We start from the raw sequence: 20705 nt of genomic DNA, 5'->3' as shown, positions 1-20705 counted from the left end.
GTGGATAAAAGGCAACATTGTGCTGTCCTCTTCATTAACCTGTCAAAGGCCTTCAATACTGTTGATTACTCACTGCTAATTCAGAAGCTTTCCTCAATTGGCCTAGACCAGTCCATATGGTCCTTCTAAACAACGCAATTTTTAGAAACTCCGTCCACTCTGCCACTTCATTAAAGCCGTTAGATGCAGTTTAACATAGCACACTGCACTTTATTACTGGCGACAGTTTTAGTGCTCATCCCTGCATTCTCTACCAGAAAGTTAGTTGGCCATGTATATCATGTATAAAGCTCTTTTACAAATACTCCCACTTTACCTAGCATCATTACTAAACATGAGTCTTATGAGTTACCACACTCGGTCTCAGGGATGGCCATCTCTGAAAATTCAAACCGAGTTAGGTAAATCAGGTTTAATTTATTTGTGGAACAATCTTAAAATGTTGTCTTAAATGTGATGTTTTGGTTCCTGTAGTGCTATTCAGAAATTGAATTGAGGACATTATACTGATGAATGCATGTATTTGTTTTTTATGACAGAGTTTTTCTACCTGCTTGTATTTTCTGTAATTATATTTTATTTTTTTACTTCAATGTCAACCAGTGCAATCTAATATTTTTATTAATAAACCAAGATAGACCAGAACACGTCGTTTCCAATGGAAGCAAATGAATCATAGTGTGCAGAAAACTCGGTGGGCAGAGCCAAGCACGAGCTAGTGAGATCCTATTGGCTCGTTATAGCATTTATTTTAAAATGTTCGTTAGCGAACCCTAGTTCTGTGAAGTGCGCGTGTGCACTCCTTCTAAACAACGCAATTTTTAGAAACTCTGTCCACTCTGTTTGTTACAGGTTGTAGTTTTGGAAACAGAAAACTGTATGGATACCAAATGTTTCATAGATGAGAAAATTAGCAGAATGTCGCCCAAAATCCATCTCTCACAACCGGCCCCTGGGCTTTCTCTCATCACCATATATGGTACTGAGTGGAAACGCCAAGCGGATGCTTCACATTCACATCTCGTTGTTCTAGCTGTAGTAAATTGGCTCTTTGGCTAGCTTTTGCCACTATGTCAATGAGCGTTAGCATTCTAGCTAACAAATGCTGCATCCAAAATAGTTATTTAAGCAAAGATTAAAACCAAATATAGTCTTAGCGACTGTTATTAAAGCAACAATTAAAACGTAATTAAATGCGTAGGATAACCTTAAAAAGTTTGTTTGTTTATAAGTAATAAAAACGTAAATCTAGGCTATGTTGAATGGGCGCCGATGATGATGATGGCTTTCTTATGGTGTATTCACGACAACTGAGAACTTGGGGAAAACGAGGTAAACTGACGTCAGAAATCTTAAAGTCGTAAAATCGGAGCTCTAGAAAGAGGCCCAAGTTCCCGACTTGGATTCCCGAGTTAGAGGACCGTTGAAAACTAATTTTCCCAGTCGGAGCTTGTTTTCTCCTAGTTCCCAATTGTCTTGAACGCACTGAATATGGAGGTTTCCTAGCTTCCAGTTGGTTTGAAGGCTGCATTAGTAGCGCTTCCAAAAGACCAGCGCGTCTGTGCGTGACGTCAGTGTGTCGTGTACTGACTTAAAAGGGGGGTCTACCAGTGCTGTACGCTTTTTCTCTCTTCCTATGATTTGGGAAATATGTAAATAAATGTTCTAAGATTGTGTGTAATTCATTGGAATTCATGAGTATAAATACAGCTTTTTCATTCACGAGGTTGCCATGACAACATGTGTTGTCAAACCAGGTAGACTAACTAGCTACTCCTTTCTGGTATCAATGGTCAAACTACTCGACAGCTAGCTAACGTTAATGCTGCTAGCTAAACATTTAGCTAATTAACCTTTTAGCTGACCCCGGTAAACAGATTTGGCGAATGCTACCACGAAAACATGTCAAAGAATAAGGTGGGAAAGCCCTTCAAATGAAAATGTATGCATGCTCTGTTTAGCCAACTTTAGCAACGTTAACGTTACTGTTAGCGCATTTTGACCTGTGGTTCTGATACTGGTGAAGCTGAAGGCTCTGGTTCTTCTAGGCAGCCGATAGTGGGCTCTAGAGCAGATCTAGCGCCGATAATCAGCTGCCTTTGTGTCCGACTCAAAGGCAGATATATTTAGCTTTGTCTCTGTTGTGAACTTTAGCGAAGATAATCAACTAACGTTCAATGTCTAGCTAGCTAACTTATTAGCTTGTTCAGGCAATTGTGAATGGCTAGCTATCTTAAATCATTAATTGTTTCACCAGACTCCTGGATACAAGGGTCCTTATGGTTATCAAAAAAGAAGAGAGGGGTGAGTTGTTCTGCAAATATGGTTGTTATTAACCAGCTAACGTTAGCTACTTAACGTTACTCACTAGCATGATTGGAAACATCTGACAGTACATAGACAATTTTACATTCATTTTGACACCCAGCTAGTTAATTGATGATAGCCAGGCTAATGCTATTAGCTGTGTGTGTGTGTTTTGTTTATTTGCATTTTACTAGCTATATTGTGTGTACACACTTTAAGAAGAAAAGGTTTTACATGGAACCAAAATAGGGTTCTTCAAAGTGTTCTCCTATGGGGACAGCCGAAGAACCCATTTAGGTTCTAGATATAACTTGTTTTTCTTAGTGTAGACGGACTTACTTACATGACAAGAAGTAAAATGCATATGATATGTGATCACAGTAATGGCAAATGTGATTTTATCTGGTGTGATGTTGGATGGCTGATGTTTGTGACATAGCCTGGCAATGGAAGATACTAACAAACCACTTGTTGACTCCATAGGGATGGAAGAAGTTGTGTACGTTACAAATGTGGCCTAACAAATACCATTCAGGATGTCTTGCGACAAAGACCAGGCTGGATGGAGGTCAAAGAGTGAGTTGTGTAGGCTAGACCTAATGATGTAGCCACAATGTGTATATGTGCGTGCGTGCGTGCATCCACTACATTGAATTGTGATTAGGCTTTGTAGCATATCCAGAGTGTGTGTGGGCATTTTAAATAGCGTATTGTATCCTGAGTGACTTAGCCTACATTACAAGACGTCAAATGCCCATGTTTTTTTTTGTGTATATATCTGTGAGCGCAGTGATGGAGAATGGGATTTTAACTGGTGTGATGTTGGGTGGCTGAGGGAGAATTTCGACCACTCCTACATGGAAGAACACGTGAGGATATGCCATTTCCGCAATCATTATGAGGTCAGTCAGTACCATTATAGATTAGTCAGTAACACTTAATGTGGGGCCCCCTTATCTATGTATTCATAAAGCCTTTACAACACTAGCCTACAAAAGACATTAGGCTATAACAGCCGTCATATGTATGCTTGTTAGATGACAGGCAAATCTGTTGTCACGTGCAGAAGTTGTGCCTGACTAGCCTCATTAACTAGCCTCATAGAATATTTTGCCGGTGTCCATAAGGTTCATGTTTATCACTGCCTATTATGTCTAAGCTGTTATGAAGGCTTTTATGATGCACAAGGATCATACAGTAGTCTTACCATGTATTGTAAAAATAGCTGTTAGCATATATGGACAGCAGGTGTGATTTGAACATATTTTCCCATGTGGCGCTCTTATTTATAGTCATGTATTATAAGGGCAATCTGCAGTTCAAACAACAGAGGTCACCCCACACTGTTTTGGTAAACAGCTGAGGAATGGGGCTGGAGAAGGGCAACCACTCTCAAATTCATAGTTAGATAGACTTATGGATGAAGGGACTGACCATCCATCTCTGAGATCAAAAATATTATTAGTTTAAGTAAGATCATAAGGCATTTCTTAAAGAGTCAATGTGTATATAGGCTATCATTAATTTAAGAGTCAAAAAATGGATGTACCAATCACAGATTGCCCCTCATAACGTATCACTTATGTTTGTACTGTATCATAATCTTCATTTGTTTTATCATGCAGCTGACGCGCAAGAACCTAATGGTGAAAAACCTGAAGAGGTACCGCAAAACCCTTGAGAGGGAAGCTGGCCGCATTGAAGCGTCCAAATGTGACTTTTTCCCCCGGACCTTTGAACTACCCAGTGAATACCACCTCTTTGTGGAAGAGTTCAAACGGAGCCCGGGCAGCACCTGGATCATGAAACCAGTGAGAGGACCTGCAGATTTGTTTTTTTGTTTAATATAGGCCTGTCGAACCTTTATTTAATCCCTTCCCATCAAAGATGCAAAAACATATATTTTCCAAGGGAGATGTGGCAAACAAGGCAGCTCCAGTTTAAAAGAAACACAGAACAATCATACAACCAGAACATACCTGTGCACTAAATCTATAAGTCTACAAATACATTATTTTCAACAGTGAACGAGACAATTCACACAAGCTTAGTTTAGCATTAGGTTGCCCTCAGTAATAAGAAGAGTAGACAAAACAAAACTATTGCTTTTACATTATGCACTAACATAATACATTTGTATCTTTATACTATAGTTATGAAGTTCAACTCCCTCTATCAATCTTTGTTCAGGTTGCAAGATCTCAGGGGAAGGGCATTTTCCTATTTCAAAAACTGAAAGACATCATGGACTGGAAAAAGGTAACACCATGCGGTAATATAATAAATTGAAACATGACATTATATGATTGTTGTGCAATGTAGATGTCTTATGGATTTGTTTCCCTTAACTTTTACATGGTTTATGTTCATGTTTGTAAAAAATGTGTAAAAAATATAAAAAAAAGACAGACAGACAAACAAACACACACTGACACTGTATGTTTGGGTTTGTACAGGATGGGAGTCGCTCAGAGGAGCAGAGAGATGAGACTCAAGTGGAGAGCTACGTTGCACAGCGCTACATAGAAAATCCCTATCTTATCAGTGGTGCATTAAACTTAAGTTTGATAATAGGTCTAAGTTTGGAATAAATTATTACACAATAGATTATTTTGATATTTCTGCATTGCTCTTCTCTAATGTTCTCTTTTTATGACCTTTCCTTAAATAGGGAGAAAATTTGACTTGAGGGTTTATGTATTGGTTACATCAGTAAGTTTCGGTCTTCTCAATCACTAAATGAATCAAAACCATTTTGGTAGATCATTGGATTAAAGCACTTCACTCATATGGGCTTGACACATCAGCTGATGAAGTAAGCAACACATGCTGTAAAATATGTCAATTTAACACTGTTAACTAGAATTCATTCGTGTGCGTCTTAGTATATCCCACTGAAGGCATGGTTATATCGAGATGGTTTTGCCCGATTCTCCAGCACCCGATTCTCTCTCACCAGCATTGATGACCAGTGTATCCTTCTCCTTACCTCATTACAGCCTTGTATGTGAGCTGAGTTATTGTCTAAGAACAGTTATCTGCACACAGTAGTCAACTGTTCTGCAGCCAAATAATAATAATTGTATTTTCCTTAGAAACAAACTCCCAACGGTCGGCTCTATTTCATCTCGACTCAATTCAGGATTAAATCCGGAATCCTAATAATAAATTGTCTGTAACAATTTGAGTCTTTTGAATTGCCTGGAATTTAAATACATTTGACCCAAATTCTGTTCTACTATTTCTCCATCATCTCTTTCTCCAGTGCCAGTCTGTTTGTGCCATCATGCCAACTCCTTGTCACTCGTTATCCTGTCATATAGTGCATTCCAAAAGTATTCAGACTCTTGACCTTTTCCACATTTTGTTACCTTACAGCCTTATTCTAAAATGGATTAAATATTTTTTTCCCCTCATGAATCTACACACAATATCCCATAATGACAAAGCAGAAACAGTTTTTTAAGAAATTGTTTGGCTTGGCAATGACAGCAATGGAGTTGGCAGGAGTACAAGCAGATCTGGGACTAGGCAAATAGAACGTCTCCTTAATGCTTCTTCTAAGATGTCCATCTCACCAATGTGGCAGTGCAAAAAACAGCACCAGATTATGATCCTGAAAAGGTGTGTAGAATTCCTTCAAAAGTCACAATGTTGTGGGGTAATCTAATCCGAATGTTTAGTAAGACCACTGCTAAACACAATTTAAGAATAAATGACTTTGCTATGAATCTCTCCCTCTATTCTCCCTTCCGTGTGTGTAGGGCTGTAAGTGGCAGATGCAGCAGCTTCGGCGATACCTGACTGCGAGGCATGGCACAGAGACCATAGAGGCTCTGTTTAAGGACGTTGACAACATATTTGTCCGTAGCCTGCAGAGTGTGCAGAAAGTAATCATCAACGACAAACACTGCTTTGAGCTCTATGGCTATGACATCCTACTGGATCAGGACCTCAAACCGTGAGACACACGCACACCTCCATCCTCATTCCCCACCGACTGACTGTATTTCTAATGCAAAACCTTAGCCAGTCTGAGCCCAGTATGTAACCACTGAATTGCTTTATAAATCTGACGTTTATGTAGGAAGGAACCTCATGAAGCTGGTTGAGGGAATGCAAAGAGTGTGCAAAGCTGTCATCAAGGCAAAGGGTGGCTCCATTGAAGAATCTCAAATAGAAAAATATTTTCATTTGTTCAACACTTTTTTGGTTACTACATGATTCCATATGTGTTATTTCACAGTTTTGATGTCTTCACTATTATTGTACAATGTAGAAAATAGTAAAAATAAAGAACCCCTTGAATGAAAGGGAGAGGGGGATACCTAGTCAGTTGTACAACTTAATACCTTCAACTGAAATATGTCTTCCGCATTTAACCCAACCCCTCTGAATCAGAGAGGTACGGTGGGGTGCCTTAATCGACATCCATGTTTTGAGTAGATGTATCCAAACTTTTGATTGGTACTGTATATATACACAGTATATATACAGTGCATTTGGAAAGTTTTCAGGCCCCTTAACTTTTTCCAAATTTTGTTACGTTACAGCCTTATTCTAAAATTGATTAAATTGTTTGTTTTTCTTATCAATCTACACACAAGACCCCATAATGACAAAACAAAAAACATTTGCAGATGTATTAAAAATAAAAACTGATGTAACATTTACATAAGTATTCAGACACTTTACTCAGTACTTTGGCAGCGATTACAGCCTTGAGTCTTCTTGGGTATGTATGACGCTATAAGCTTGGCACACCTGTATTTTAGTTTTTCCCATTGTTCTCTGGAGATCCTCAAGCTCTGTCAGGTTGGATGGGGAGCGTCGCAGCATAGTTATTTTCAGGTCTCCAGAGATGTTCGATTGGGTTCAAGTCCGGGCTCTGGCTGGGCCACTCAAGGACATTGAGACTTGTTCCAAAGCCACTCTTGCGTTGTCTTGGCGCTGTGCTTAGGGTCGATGTCCTGTTGGAAGGTGAACCTTCACCCCAGTCTGAGGTCCTGAGCTCTCTGGAGCAGGTTTTCATCAAGGATCTCTCTGTACTTTGCTCCGTTCATCTTTCCCTCAGTCCTGACTAGTCTCCCAGTCCCTGCCACTGAAAAACATCCTCAGAGCATGATGCTGCTACCACCATGCTTTTCCATAGGTACCAGGTTTCCTCCAAGACGTGACGCTTGACATTCAGGCCAAAGAGTTCAATCTTTGTATCATCAGATCAGAGAATCTTGTTTCTCATGGTCTGAGAGTCCTGTAGGTGCCTTTTGACGAACTTCAAGCGAGCTGTCATGTGCTTTTTACTGATGAGTGGCTTTCGTTTGGCCATCCTACCATAAAGGCCTGATTGGTGGAGTGCTGAAGAGATGGTTGTCCTTCTGGAAGATTCTCCCAGCTCTACAGAGGAACTCTGGAGCTCTGTCACAGTAACCATCGGGTTCTTGGTCACCTCTCTGACCAAGTCCCTTCTCCCCCGATTGCTCAGTTTGGCCGGGCGGCCAGCTCTCGGTCGAGTCCTGGTGGTTCCAAACTTTTTCAGTTTAATAATGATGGACATTTTTTGGTACCCTTCCCCAGATCTGTACCTCGACACAATCCTGTCTCGGAGCTCTACAGACAATTCCTTCGACCTCGTGGCTTAGTTTTTGTTCTGACATGCACTTTCAACTGTGGGACCTTAAATAGTCAGGTGTGTGCCTTTCCAAATCATGTCCAATCAATTGAATTTACCATAGGTGGACTCCAATCCAGTTGTAGAAACATCTCAAGGATGATCAATGGAAATTGTTTGTGCTAATAAATTAGTCAACTAGACAAGATGATCATGCGCAGCACTCACCTCAACTTAGCTAACATTTCCACAGCCTAATTGTAGCCTTAACAATATCCAAATGGAGATATTGGTTGATTTATCAAGACCCCACGCTTGTCTCAAAACAGCACAAAACAGTGCTGAAATAGTTCACCACACGCGGGTAGGCTATTGCTTCAATCAATTGGATGACTTTGTTAGTTTTAGCAAGTTTTAGCAAGCAACAATTTGATGCCATCAATTGTATTAGCCTACTTTATTCCAATATTTTTGTCGTTCAGGTATATTTAGTCCCACAGTAATTCTTTATGGATCCATCCAGTTGTGGTTAAGAGAGCAGTGCATGTGGTTAGCTATGCGAAGAGATGGGTGAGACATGCCTCGCAAAGTTTAGAACTGCCGGGATGATAGTAATAGCGGGCGCTGCCTAGCAACCATCAAGAGTTTAAGAGCGTAGGCAGAACTTTACTGCAATCATGACTAGGTCGGTTGGAAGAAATATAAGTATAGGCTTTGTCACCGACAATACCTTTCATATATAAAGAAAAGTTGGCGGGATGCTAAAGTTGGCAGGAAAATGTCATGGTTTGAAAGGTGTATAGTGTATAAGGTTCAGGGCAGGGTACTGGGCGGAGGCCAGCTAGTGGCGACTGTTTACAATAGAAGCTGTTTATCAGTCTCTTGGTCCCAGCTTCAATGCACCTGTACGGTCTCCGCCTTCTAGATGGTAGCGGGGTGAACAGGCCGTGGCTCGTGTGACTGAGGTCCTTGATGGTCTTCTTGGCCTTCCTATGACACCGGTGCTGTAGATGTCCTGGAGGGCAGACAGTGTGCCCCCGATGATGCGTTGGGCTTACCACACCACCTTCTGGAGAGCCCTGCGGTTGCGGACAGTGCAATTGCCGTACTAGGTGGAGATACAGCCTGACAGGATGCTCTCAATTGTGCATCTGTAGAAGTCTGTGAGGGTCTTAGGGGCCAAGCCACATTTCTTCAGCCTCTTGAGGTTGAAGAAGCACTGTTGTGCCTTCTTTACCATGCTGTCTGTGTGAAGGGACCATTTCAGGTTGTCAGTGATGTGCACGCTGAGGAACTTGAAGCTTTTGACCCTCTCCACTGTGCCCCATCGATGTGGATAGGGGCGTGCTCTCTCTGCTTTCTCCTGTAGTCCACGATCAGCTCCTTCGTTTTGTTGAGGGGGAGGTTATTTTCTTGGCACCACTCCGCCAGAGCTCCAACGTCCTCCCTGTAGGCCGACTCGTCATTGTTGGTAATCAGGTCTACCACTGTTGTCGTCAGCAAACTTGATGATTCAGTTGGAGACCTGCATGGCCAAGCAGTCATGGATGAACAGGGAGTACAGGAGGAGGCTGAGCACGCACTTCTGCGGGGAGGTGTTGCCTAACTTACCTACCTTCACCACTTGAGGTCGACCCATCAGGAAGTCCAGGACCCAGTTGCACAGGGAGGGGTTCAGACCCAGGGCCCTGAGCTTAGTGATGCGCTTGGAGGGCACTATGGTGTTGAAGGCTGAGCTGTAGTCAATGAACAGCATTCTGACATAGGTATTTAGGGGAAGTCTGCAGTACAATGGCGATTGCGTCATCCGTGGATCTGTTGGTGTGTCCACAATGTAAAGTGGTAGCTAGGTCTGTCACAATTCTTGGATCATCTTAATGTTAGATCATTGCCGTCATCCTTAATCTCCTTTAGGCCAATTCAGAATTATAAGCGGACGCAACTCTTCACTTAATCTTTCATTGATGTCAATGGGAGACTGGTGCGAACATTCAAGTCGGATTGCAATTCCTAATTTGTGTCTCTCCACAGGTGGCTGATAGAGGTGAACGCCTCTCCCTCTCTCACCGCCAGCAGCCAAGAGGACTACGAGATGAAGTGTTGTCTGCTGGAGGATACCTTACACATTGTGGATATGGAGGGCAGGTAGGGAGTGGGGAAAGGATACTCAACCCAGGGCCAATATGCCTACTGGTTTCCTTCTTTGCTTTTGATTTAGCCACTGATTTAGACCTCGGAAATCAAGATTCTCAGGCCAATTGGTGACATTATTTGGGTTTTAAAGTAACTCTCCAAGGAAAATATAGTTTTTAAAAGCTAATTCTGTGAACTCATAGCCAAATAATGTTGTTGACTCACAAGTCCTTAATTTGTGGCCAAAACATAAATTATAGAATAACCACTGTAATACCCCTCCTCAAACCTGTATCTGAAACAGACTGTTTCAAAAAGTTGACCTCTCACACTTTGGCCGATATGTCTAATTGGCTGAACTGGCAAATCAACTGTTCAGACAGCCCCCTAGTGATAGATCTGAATATCTCTGGATTAGGGTAGACGTCATTTGGGAAACCAGTAGGCATGAATTTGAGTTTTCCCTTTTAAAAGGGAAACCACACTACAGGTTCAACTCAGAATGTTTACTCTGTATTAACATAAACCGCGTTACACCTGACATACCCTATAAGCTCCAGTGCAGACTGCAATTGTCACTAGATATTGACCTAGCCTCAAAATATACAGTATCAACATTCTGAGTGACCCGCAGTGTGGTTGCCTTTAGTGATGGAATTGGATCCAAATATTGGCTTGCTCCTTTCCTATCTTCGTTACTTTCCACTGATGAGAAGACTTGATTTGTAGTCTCCCTGTGCAGATGGATTACCTCCCACATGAACAATGTTCCAACATACATGTCTGCACCGATACAAACGTCCAGTTGGTATAGTCGGAAATGGACAGGAAAGCAGGAAATCCAGCTTTCTTACTTCACCGCCTTTTCCGATTGTACACTGGTATAAATATCCCCACCGGACAGCTAGCTAGATGGAGCTGGCAGAGAATATTTTCAATGTGTATTTTCCAAGTTAGTAGTTTGCATGATCCATGACAGCGAATGTTAGTGTTACAAGCTTTCCACCACTGACTGGCTGTGGCTATAATTAGCCTAGCTATCTGCGTTCACGTTGGGTCCACCTCTTTCATGTTTCCGGGGTGATAGTATATCAAGGGCACAATTCCCACCTGCATTTTAAGCTGAGCCTACCCAAATGTATGATTTGTTGGGAGAGTTGTCTGTCTGAAGAGCACCGTCCCTGAAAGATTTTCTTCTCCCCTTTCGAAGTTGCCAAGAAAATCCCCTATTGTTCCCAGACATAAGGTAACAGCACTTCCAGAGACTACGTAATAGGGGAAAGTGATTTTATGTTATTTTTCCTATCATCTATATTCTCTCTTTGGTTGTTCTCCTTAGATTGACTGGCAGAGAGAAGAGGGTTGGTGGCTATGACCTTATGTGGAACGATGGACCCGTCTACAGAGAAGATGTCAACCTAGAGACACTGGGCAGTGCCTGTTTCACTGCAAACACACACCTCGGTAAGTCTGGCTTAAACTGTTACTCTCAGTCACCACACTTGGGTTCAAGTTCATCTCATGTCAGTCAAACAAAAAAGCCTCATAGAAAATGATTGTCTCTTAAACATGAATTTTTACACTTCAATACATTTGCTTCTCACCTTAGAGAGAGCATAATATCAGGTTGTGTTTTGACAACTGTTTTCTCCACAACAGGCTGTGTAAACGACAGAAAGAAGCAACTCCGTCAGCTTCTAAAACCATTTCCAAGCAAGAAGAGGATATGACACACTACCCAAAAAGATTTTCCAATTGAAATCAACAAGCCTACATATCACCACAGTTTCCATCAATATTTCATAAATATGTATTTTCTTACAACCTCACTCAGATGGTGAGGTCACACTCACACAATGACATCACTCGATGATTCAGTGCAAAGCATATTTATTTATATGCCTTACAAACAACTGCATTCAACATTGAGAAAATATGCACCACTTTCTGTGTGCGTGTGAATGTTTACGACAACTCTACTCCCTGATCTATGGCTTAGATACTTTACATTAATATTGAATAAATAAAGTGCAATTTAACACAGTACGACTATTACATGTATGTAGCGTTTCAATTAATAAATTCCACATAAAGTACAATACATTGATAGACGTTCTAATGTAAACAAATTGAATAACTGTTAAATTATGCAAAACAATATACATTCAGCTTTTTTGCTTAACATTTTTCCTACCCAAAAATGTAAACATAAATGTCAATGACAAATGCGAATCAAAATGTGATTAACACAATATCTATCATAAATAGAACTATGGTGTACAAAATTTGGAAAAATACGCATTTACATTCGTAGCAAACATTAGACTGTCTCTCTTGAACAAAAAAAAGAGCTTAGCCCTATGCAAATTATACTTGTAATAGACAATGTCAATTAAAGTCTATTCAAACAAGAGAAAGCCCTTACACAAGTATACCTTGAATAGAGTATATCATTCATATTGAACCAATAAACCATCATTCCAACAATATCTCAGTGTGTCTCTCCCCGTATTCAACCATTAAACTCTTAGACACAGAAACAAATGAGGCACCAAAGAAAGATACACGATGGTCAAGCAACAAAGGAAAAACAAACGGTGAGAGAATAAAGGAACAAATACATTCCAACACCAGAAACAGCTCCACTAGACCGGTGATGATGGCTATTTTGAGTGAACCTCAGGCTCTGTGGATCAGCCTACTTGCTGACTAAATAATTAATGGTTGACTAATAATAGGCCTATATGTTGTCTACTTTTCAACATCAATAACCTGTACTGACAAAACTGGCTGTACAGTGCAAAGTGCCTTGAGCCCAAAGTCTTCAGTTTGCCTAAAAGCCTTAATTGATTACAGTCTGAAATAAACATGTCTGGAAAAAAAATATTTACTCCACACATTAGATCATAGTATCAGATATCATGGTCCAAGCTCCATGTAAAGGCTTGCGTGTATTGGCCAAACCAAAATTGTTACAGTGCAAGATTGTTACAGTACAACATGTTGGCAATGTTTTTATTCTTTGACCTATTAAAGTATCACTTAAAATCAAGTCTACATGAAATAGATGATTATATATTTTTTATTTGACCTTTTGAAAGTTGCAAACAGCTAGCGTAGTGATTTAAACAGCAGTAAAACAGTTACAGAGCCTTCAGAAAGTATTCACACCCCTTGACATTTTCCACATTTTGTTGTGTTACAGCCTGAATTTCAAATGGATTAAATTAAGATTTTGTATCACTGGCAGAGCCTGTTTCACTGTGGAATTATGTTTTTAGAACATTTTTACAAATTAATTACGGATGAAAAGCTTGAGTTAATAATTATTCCAGCCTTTTGTTATGGCAAGCCTAAATAAGTTCAGGAATCTCAAACAAAGATTCAACCACAAAGACCAGGGATGTTTTCCAATGCCTTGCTAAGGGCACCTATTGGTAGATACAAATAAAAAAAAAAACAGACATTGAATATCCTTTTGAGCATGGTGAAGTTATTAATTACAATTTGGATGGTGTATCAATACAGTGTAGTCACAATGTAGTCATTTCAAAGATACAGGCGTCCTTCCTAACTCAGTTGCCAGAGAGAAAGGGAACTACTCAGGGACTTCACAATGGGGCCAATGGTGACTTTAAAACAGTTAGAGTTTAATGGCTGTGATAGGAGAAAACTGAGGATGGATCAACGACATTGTAGTTACTTCACAATATTAACCTAAATGACAGAGTGAAAAGACGGAAACCTGAACAGAATACAAATATTGCAAAACATGCATCCTGTTTGCAACAAGGCACTAAAGTACTATTGCAAAAAAAAAATGTGTCAAAGAAATTAACTTTATATCCTTAATACAAAGCGTTATGTTTGGGGCAAATCCAACACATCACTGAATACCACTCTATATTTTCAAGCATGATGGTGGTGGTTTCATCATGTTATGGGTATGCTTGTCATCGACAATGAAGTTCTTTTTAGGATAAAAAGAAACAGAATATAGATAAGCACAGGCAAAATCCAAAAGGAAAACCTGGTTCAGTCTGCTTTCCAACAGACACCGGGAGACAAATTCACCTTTCAGTATGACAATAACCTAAAAGTTGCTTACCAAGATGACATTGAATGTTCCCAAGTGGCCTAGTTACAGTTTTTACTTATAATCGGCTTGAAAATCTAGGGCAAGACATGAAAATGGCTGTCTAGCACTGATCAACAACCAACTTCACAGAGATTTAAAAAAATAAATAATAATAATAATAATGTGCAAATATTTTACAGTCCAGATGTGCAAAGCTCTTAGAGACTTACCCAGAAAGACTCAAAGCTGTAAATTGCTGCCAAAGGTGATTCTAACATGTATTTTTATTTATTTAACTAGGCAAGTCAGTTAAGAACACATTTTTATTTACAATGATGGGGGACTGCAGTGACGCCCCTTGCACTGAGATGCAGTGCCTTAGACCGCTGTGCCACTTGGGAGCCCCATTGACTCAAGAGTGTGAATACTTACATAAATGAGATGTTTCTGTATTTAACTTTCAATACATTTGCAAACATTTCGAAAAACATGTTTCCACTTTGTCATTATGGGGCATTTTATGTAGATCGGTGAGAGAAAAAATATATTTCATCCATTTTGAATTCAGGCTGTAACACGACAAAAAGTAAAAGGTTATGAATACTTTCTGAAGGCACTGTATATTATATAGAACTTTATCAAGCATAACTTTAAGTTCCTGTACTGAGCCAGGAAATGTGGTTACTTGGCAATAAAGTGAACATTCTTTGCTTTTCCATTCGCTTTGGCAGACAACGGTGCCTTGAAGAGAGAGAGTGGCTCTTTTACTGTTCTTTTAACCCCACTTTTAGATGCCTGACTTCCTGTTTCTGTCCTCTGACAGTCTTTCTCGACCCTCTTGATCGTGTTAGCCTCTCGTTTACTTCCAGAGTGTGTGTGTTTCTCTACACCCGCCTTAGCCGTACTAGACTCCTTCCTCACCTCGGCTTCCGAATTGGCTCTGGCGCGGCCTTTCTTCACACTGGCCTGACCTTTACCGTTAGTGCCTGGCTCCTGGGCGGGTTTACGGATGTTGCCAACCGCCTGCATGTGTCTGACGTGGCTTCTTCCTGCCGAGGGGCTACCTGGAGTCTGTCCTCCTCCACTGCTGCCTGTAGCCCTACCCTCAGAGGAAGTGACCCGGCTCTCACTGCTGCTCCTCTTCGGGGGAACCCCGGGCCTGGCTCGGCGCTCCAGCAGGGGACTGAGGCGCGAGTGGCGCTGGTAGGCATAGGAGGAGCAGCTCCCGTTGCACAGAGGGTAGCGGATGTGACAATGGGGGCAGACTGGGAGGCAGGAGAGCTGCTGTGCTGCCAGCGAGGGGGGGTTGTGAGGGGCAAGCGGGAAGGCACGCTGACACTGCCGCAGGCCTTTGGGGGAGCTGAGGCGGCTGGGTGGCGCCGTGTGGGGCCGAGGTGTGTTCGTGGTGGTGGCAGAGGGGAAGCCCAGGGCCCTAGGACGGCCCCCCGCAGGTCGGCAGGCCTCCGCCTGCACAGTCTGGATCTGGAGCCACTCCAACTGCAGCAGCCTCTCCAGGTACTTCTCCAGGGGCCCCACAGGTTTGGGGCGAGGTGCGCCTCGGCCCTCCGTGTGGAGGAACACAGCCAGCTGGCGTAGGCTCCAGGTATTGAAGGGAGGAGGCAGGAAGTCAGGGTAGTTGTAGCTGACGCTGTCGTTGTCGCTCGTGGCCCCGTGTGGTCCTGGGAAGGCTGGGGGGAAGTCGCTGGAGTTGATCACTTCAGCGCGGAGGTTGAGATGGGGTGGGGTGCAGGGGGTACAGGGGGAGGGGAGTACAGGCAGTCTCTCTGAGTCTGACAGGTCACTGGCGCTGTCCGAGTCGACTTCCTTCTGCTCAAACTGTCTGAGGGACTCCAGGGTGGGGACTTGTGTGTGTGTGTGAAGCCGCATTGGCCCCTGGCGCAGCCCAGGTATAGGGGAGAGGGGCAGAGAGAGAGCTTTCCGACTTCGGCCCAGTACCCCATGGTTCTGATCTAACTCACCGCAACATGGGGACGTTCGCTGAACCTCTCGCTTCTCTTGCCTCTGTGTGGAGTGTGTGTGTGGTTTAGACTTCAAGCCTCCTTCTTGAGGGCTGTGGAGAGTTAGTGTTATTAAGGATTTGACTGGACTGAGTCATTTTAAGAAAGGGTTCCCCTATAAACTTACCTTGCCAGTTTGCTAGTGTTTCGAGTAGTGCCAGATTTGACTCTGCTTCCCTTTGAATGAATGCCCTGAGGAGAAAATGTACCATATAAGTTATTTGCCAAACACTAGTCTGGTTATTAATGGTAATTGTGCACATGACAAGACCTCATGATCTGCAAGATGATTTCACCACCAGTCACTCACCCTCTGGATTGTCGACACAGTGTCCTTATCCTGACCTGGAAGGGCATTCTTGAGTTGAGCTCCTGCCTTCTTCACCTTGTTAGCTTTCTTTGAACTGTTGAAACAAGAGAGTGGAGTGAGGAGACAGGAGAGAGCTTGTAATTATCTATTTGCACTATACGCAATTTGGAGTGTTCCTGCATGTGGGCATTCCTGAATTTGCAGAAACCCCTCTTTATACTTCTATTGGTCACTTTTTAAGCTACGACTCCGGTATACAGGCAGGAGGCGGTGGCGCGCCAGTACAGTAGGTGGCAGTAATGCACCATAACGTTGGATGCCAACCGCCAATAAACCCCACAGAAGAAGAAGTGCCTGTCGGCCATTGCTATCCTGCAGTTATGTTAACAATGGCTAGGGCAGGTGTTCGACAAATGTTAGCGAAGGACACTGGATGCTAGGTAGCTAACTAGGACACAGGCGGTACATAGGAAGCAGGATATGTAGGTAGCTAGGGCACTGTTTTCCGCAGTTCTATTAACCACGGTGAGGGCAGGTGTTCAGCAGGCGTTAGAGAAGGAGTTAATCCATTTGAATTCAATCACTTTTTGACACCCCCCCCCCCCCCCTTTTGATTTGAACAAAACCTTCCATACATATTTGTCCATTGTAGAAGTGCTCAGAAAGTGACTTTTTTGGCCTGAATGCTAAAACATTCAAGACATAAAAGGTGCTCAAAGTTGACCTATTTTGCATACCATACCATCACTGATAAAGATAAACAGTTGAGATTGATATAATTTAAAAACTTACAAAACAGGGCTGTCAAACTGTTTTATAATTATTTTTGATTAAAAAAAAGTGTTTTTTTTTCCTTCATCGTCAATGATCTAAAACTCTGATTTTTTTCATATTCGTATATGTTGAAACTAGACCCTATTTTACTTAATCTGAGGTTTTCGGTTGTGCCTGCCATCAATTAAGGTACAACATGCTCTTGAATAAAGGTTGGGTGTCGTGTTTTTGCTGATAAATGTAGTAAATAGAATCAAATTGAAATTTCGACTTTCAAATAGTATGACAAAGATAGTTATAGGTCCACACATAGAAGAATGTTGATTTGAATGGGAATTTCTTGTTTTAAATTATACTCAATCCTCCATAAGAAACTATTGAAATCATAGAAATAAAGATAATAGAAAATACATGACCGCTGGATCCTTGTGGTAGTAGTTAGAAGTTACAATTTCAATTCAATTGAAATGGTGTACCAGCTAAATTACAGTGGTCTGAAAGGAACAGGTCCATTATATGAATTATAATTATATGATTTAAATGACACCCATCCTGTATTCAAGAGCATGTTGTGTCTCAACCGATTGGGGATTGGGGACACAACAGAAAAATCTAAGAGGAAGACTCTAAGCTACAACATATGCGGTTCTGAAAAACTTGGCATTTACGAGTTTTTAGATAATTTATGTTAAAAGGTTAAGGTCCTTTGATGTAGATTCAGTGTATACAAACAGTGTAATTCCTTGCTCTGCTGAATTGCTGATTACTGCCACGGTGTACTTCCTGTGTTTTTATATAATGTATTTTACGCACCAGTGCATAATCTGTCTTTTTATGCCTCGATCATACCAACAGTGTCTGCATTTTGGTACACCAGAAGTGCATTTATTTCCAATGGAACGATGTGTTTGCCCCTGCAGCGTTACGTTGCAGTGCGTTCTGTGTGAAGAATGCGTCAAACAGTGTGCGTAGCTGGCTTGACAGAAATGGTAGCAGAAGGTGAATGTTTAACTTTTGTTGCACACATCCACATTTTGCTGCATACTATTTTGCGCAACAACAGTATCTGTGTGATCAAGGCGTCCCGCACTCAACTCTAACGCTTCGATTTCGCAAAATAGTACGCAGCATCCTCTGGATATGTATGCAACAAAAGTTCAACATTCACCTTCTGCTACTATTTCTGTCAAGCCGTCTACACATACAGTTTGACGCATACGTTCGATTAATCCAACATATGCACCACACCGAACGCACTGCAACTGCCTCTGCAATGCTGTAAACGCAACGTTTCATTGGAAATGAATGTAATTATGGTGTACCAAAATGCAATGATGTTGTCGGTGTGTTCAACGCGTTAATGCTTTGCAGTTGTGCATCCTGATGTACTATGCTGACTGCTCCCTTGTGTACTCTTTTGTACATACATTCTGTTTAAAGTTCAATAAAGTTTATTGCAACGTGCTGGCCACCTACTCCTCTTCTATCTTTTACATTTAAAGGTACAATTTTTTGGGAATGTTTATTGAATTTATTTATGAAATTATAACATTTTGATCATCCTGTTTGTAAGCTCTTAAATGATATCAACCATTTACTGTATATTTTCCAGTGATGAAGACATGGATGTCTCTTGGTATGGTGGGGTATGGAAAATGGGTTAACTTCGAGCACCTCTATCTCCTGAATGATTTGGCACTGAGGTCCAAAGAGTAGCTTACTGACCATTTCTTCCATGGGCAAACATGTATACAACGTTTTGTTTAAATCAAAAGTGAAGCTGTCAAAAAGTGATTGAATTCATATGGATTTACCCAAAGGACAAATGGTGCTAGCTAGGACTCTGGCGGTACACAGCAGGCAGGATAGGTAGCTAGCTAGAACACCAGTAGACAGTGTCCTTTGCCCCGGAAAAACTCAAATAATACTTTTATTTCCCATTTGACCCAGATTTTGATAACGTAGATAATCAGGGGAAATACAGAATATCAAAAGTGTCACACAAGCATGAAGATATCTTGCTCTTTGGGAGGGGGCATGCCTGCAGATGCAGGAATGCCCACATGCAGAAACGATTGCAGGCCGCAATCACACACTATTGGGAAATTGTGGGGAATACATGAATTATCAACCCAAGAAGTGCTAGCTAGCTATTTTACTCCTGAGGTGCTGACCTGTTGCACCCTCTACCCCCCCCCCCCCCCCCCTATTTATATTTCTATGGGCACAAGCACTGTTCATGACACAAACTGTTCACACACCTCTTGTTGGCATAGAGAACTTTGCAGGTTTAAAGCTTATGTCCTGCAATTCTACACATTTTGTCATGAAGTGCAGATTAAAAAAAATACTTTTAAAACCAATTTTCTTGCAATTCTATACATTTTACCACGCCTAATGTATATTCATATGAAATTTGAGTGGCTCGAACATTACTACAGTTTTGGAAACCACTGCTCTATATAACCACTGTGTTATTATTATTTGACCCTGCTGGTCATCTATGGACGTTTGAATATCTTGAACGATCTGGCCTTAATGGCCATGTACCCTTATAATATTAACCCGTACAGCCAGAAGAGGAATTGCCACCTCTCAGAGCCTGGTTCCTCTCTAGGTTTCTTCCTGGCCAGTGCTTCTACATCTGCATTGCTTGCTCTTTGGGGTTGTAGGATGGGTTTCTGTATAAACACTTTGTGACAACTACTGATGTAAAAAGGGCTTTATAATACATTTGATTGATTACCTCGTAATCGGTTCGTTGTTTTCAGAATTCTTCGTACGTATCTTCTCTTTGGAAACAACGCGTTTCAATGCCGTGGAGGCAGTGCGTTCCTGCATAATGGGGCCCATGATCCTGGAGCTCAAGGACAGCTGCTTTCAGTCCAATGCAACGGAATAACGTCCTACTGTAGCTATAGATGCCAACCTAAATCCCATATGAGGTACTCCATGTTGAGGGTAAAATCGTCCATATTATCGAAAGTGATGCAGTGCATAATGCGCATATCAGGAGTCTATTCCCGTGCGAAAACAAATACTGTAATAATATTCCAGTTTTCTCAAGGGTTTACTGCCGTGTCGTGTACGGCAGCTAACGTGAGCCCCCGATCAATAAAACAACTGTATCCTAAATTCGTTTCCGCTATCACTGTGTCGAATAGGCTTGTTTACTTGCTGCGGTCCCTGTCTGGCACAGTTCCGTAGCCCACTTCTGGGATGCGTTCAGTTCGTTAAACGATTTGCTACGTTGCATGACGTACACGTTTCCCTAAAACGGTGCGCACCGTTCTTCAACATTATTTTAAGTGTGTTTGCTCCCGTTTGACAGGTGTGATCAATATGTGTCTGCCCATTTCAAATCGCAAAATTCGTGCAGCACACAATCGTCCCCTATGCCACCATAGCCTATTCACAACATTCAACTGGTCGTTCAGAACAGGACCGTTTCTAACACAACGCTTAGTTCTGCTG

General features: G+C 41.7%; 2 protein-coding genes across 3 annotated transcripts; one reads left to right on the top strand and one right to left on the bottom strand.

Annotated features, from left to right (window-relative positions):
• The first annotated feature begins 1070 nt into the window (after nucleotides 1-1070).
• Nucleotides 1071-12094, top strand: ttll9 (tubulin tyrosine ligase-like family, member 9). Of its 2 annotated transcripts, none has more exons than XM_021616080.3 (14): nucleotides 1071-1917; nucleotides 2258-2304; nucleotides 2791-2883; nucleotides 3098-3209; nucleotides 3933-4118; nucleotides 4498-4566; nucleotides 4764-4854; nucleotides 4979-5019; nucleotides 5193-5280; nucleotides 5873-5931; nucleotides 6072-6268; nucleotides 9950-10063; nucleotides 11391-11515; nucleotides 11711-12094. In XM_021616080.3, exons 1-14 carry the CDS (start codon nucleotides 1903-1905, stop codon nucleotides 11779-11781), a joined length of 1308 nt encoding a protein of 435 aa, XP_021471755.2. In that variant the 5' UTR covers nucleotides 1071-1902; the 3' UTR covers nucleotides 11782-12094. The 2 variants fall into 2 exon arrangements, with proteins under 2 accessions (XP_021471755.2, XP_021471756.1); XM_021616081.3 differs by having other exon boundaries at nucleotides 1571-1757.
• Nucleotides 11925-20640, bottom strand: fam217ba (family with sequence similarity 217 member Ba). The gene is made up of 4 exons (XM_021616079.3): nucleotides 19978-20640; nucleotides 16458-16551; nucleotides 16275-16339; nucleotides 11925-16200 (listed from the first exon to the last, which is right to left on the bottom strand). The coding sequence occupies exons 1-4, from the start codon at nucleotides 20082-20084 to the stop codon at nucleotides 14811-14813; spliced, it is 1656 nt and encodes a 551-aa protein (XP_021471754.2). The 5' UTR covers nucleotides 20085-20640; the 3' UTR covers nucleotides 11925-14810.
• Nucleotides 20641-20705: the final 65 nt, after the last annotated feature.

The sequence above is a fragment of the Oncorhynchus mykiss genome, chromosome 9 (genome assembly GCF_057628025.1).
Source record: "Oncorhynchus mykiss isolate SJ-2025 chromosome 9, ASM5762802v1, whole genome shotgun sequence".
Classification (NCBI taxonomy): domain Eukaryota; kingdom Metazoa; phylum Chordata; class Actinopteri; order Salmoniformes; family Salmonidae; genus Oncorhynchus; species Oncorhynchus mykiss.
This window is presented reverse-complemented; position numbering and strand designations above follow the sequence as displayed.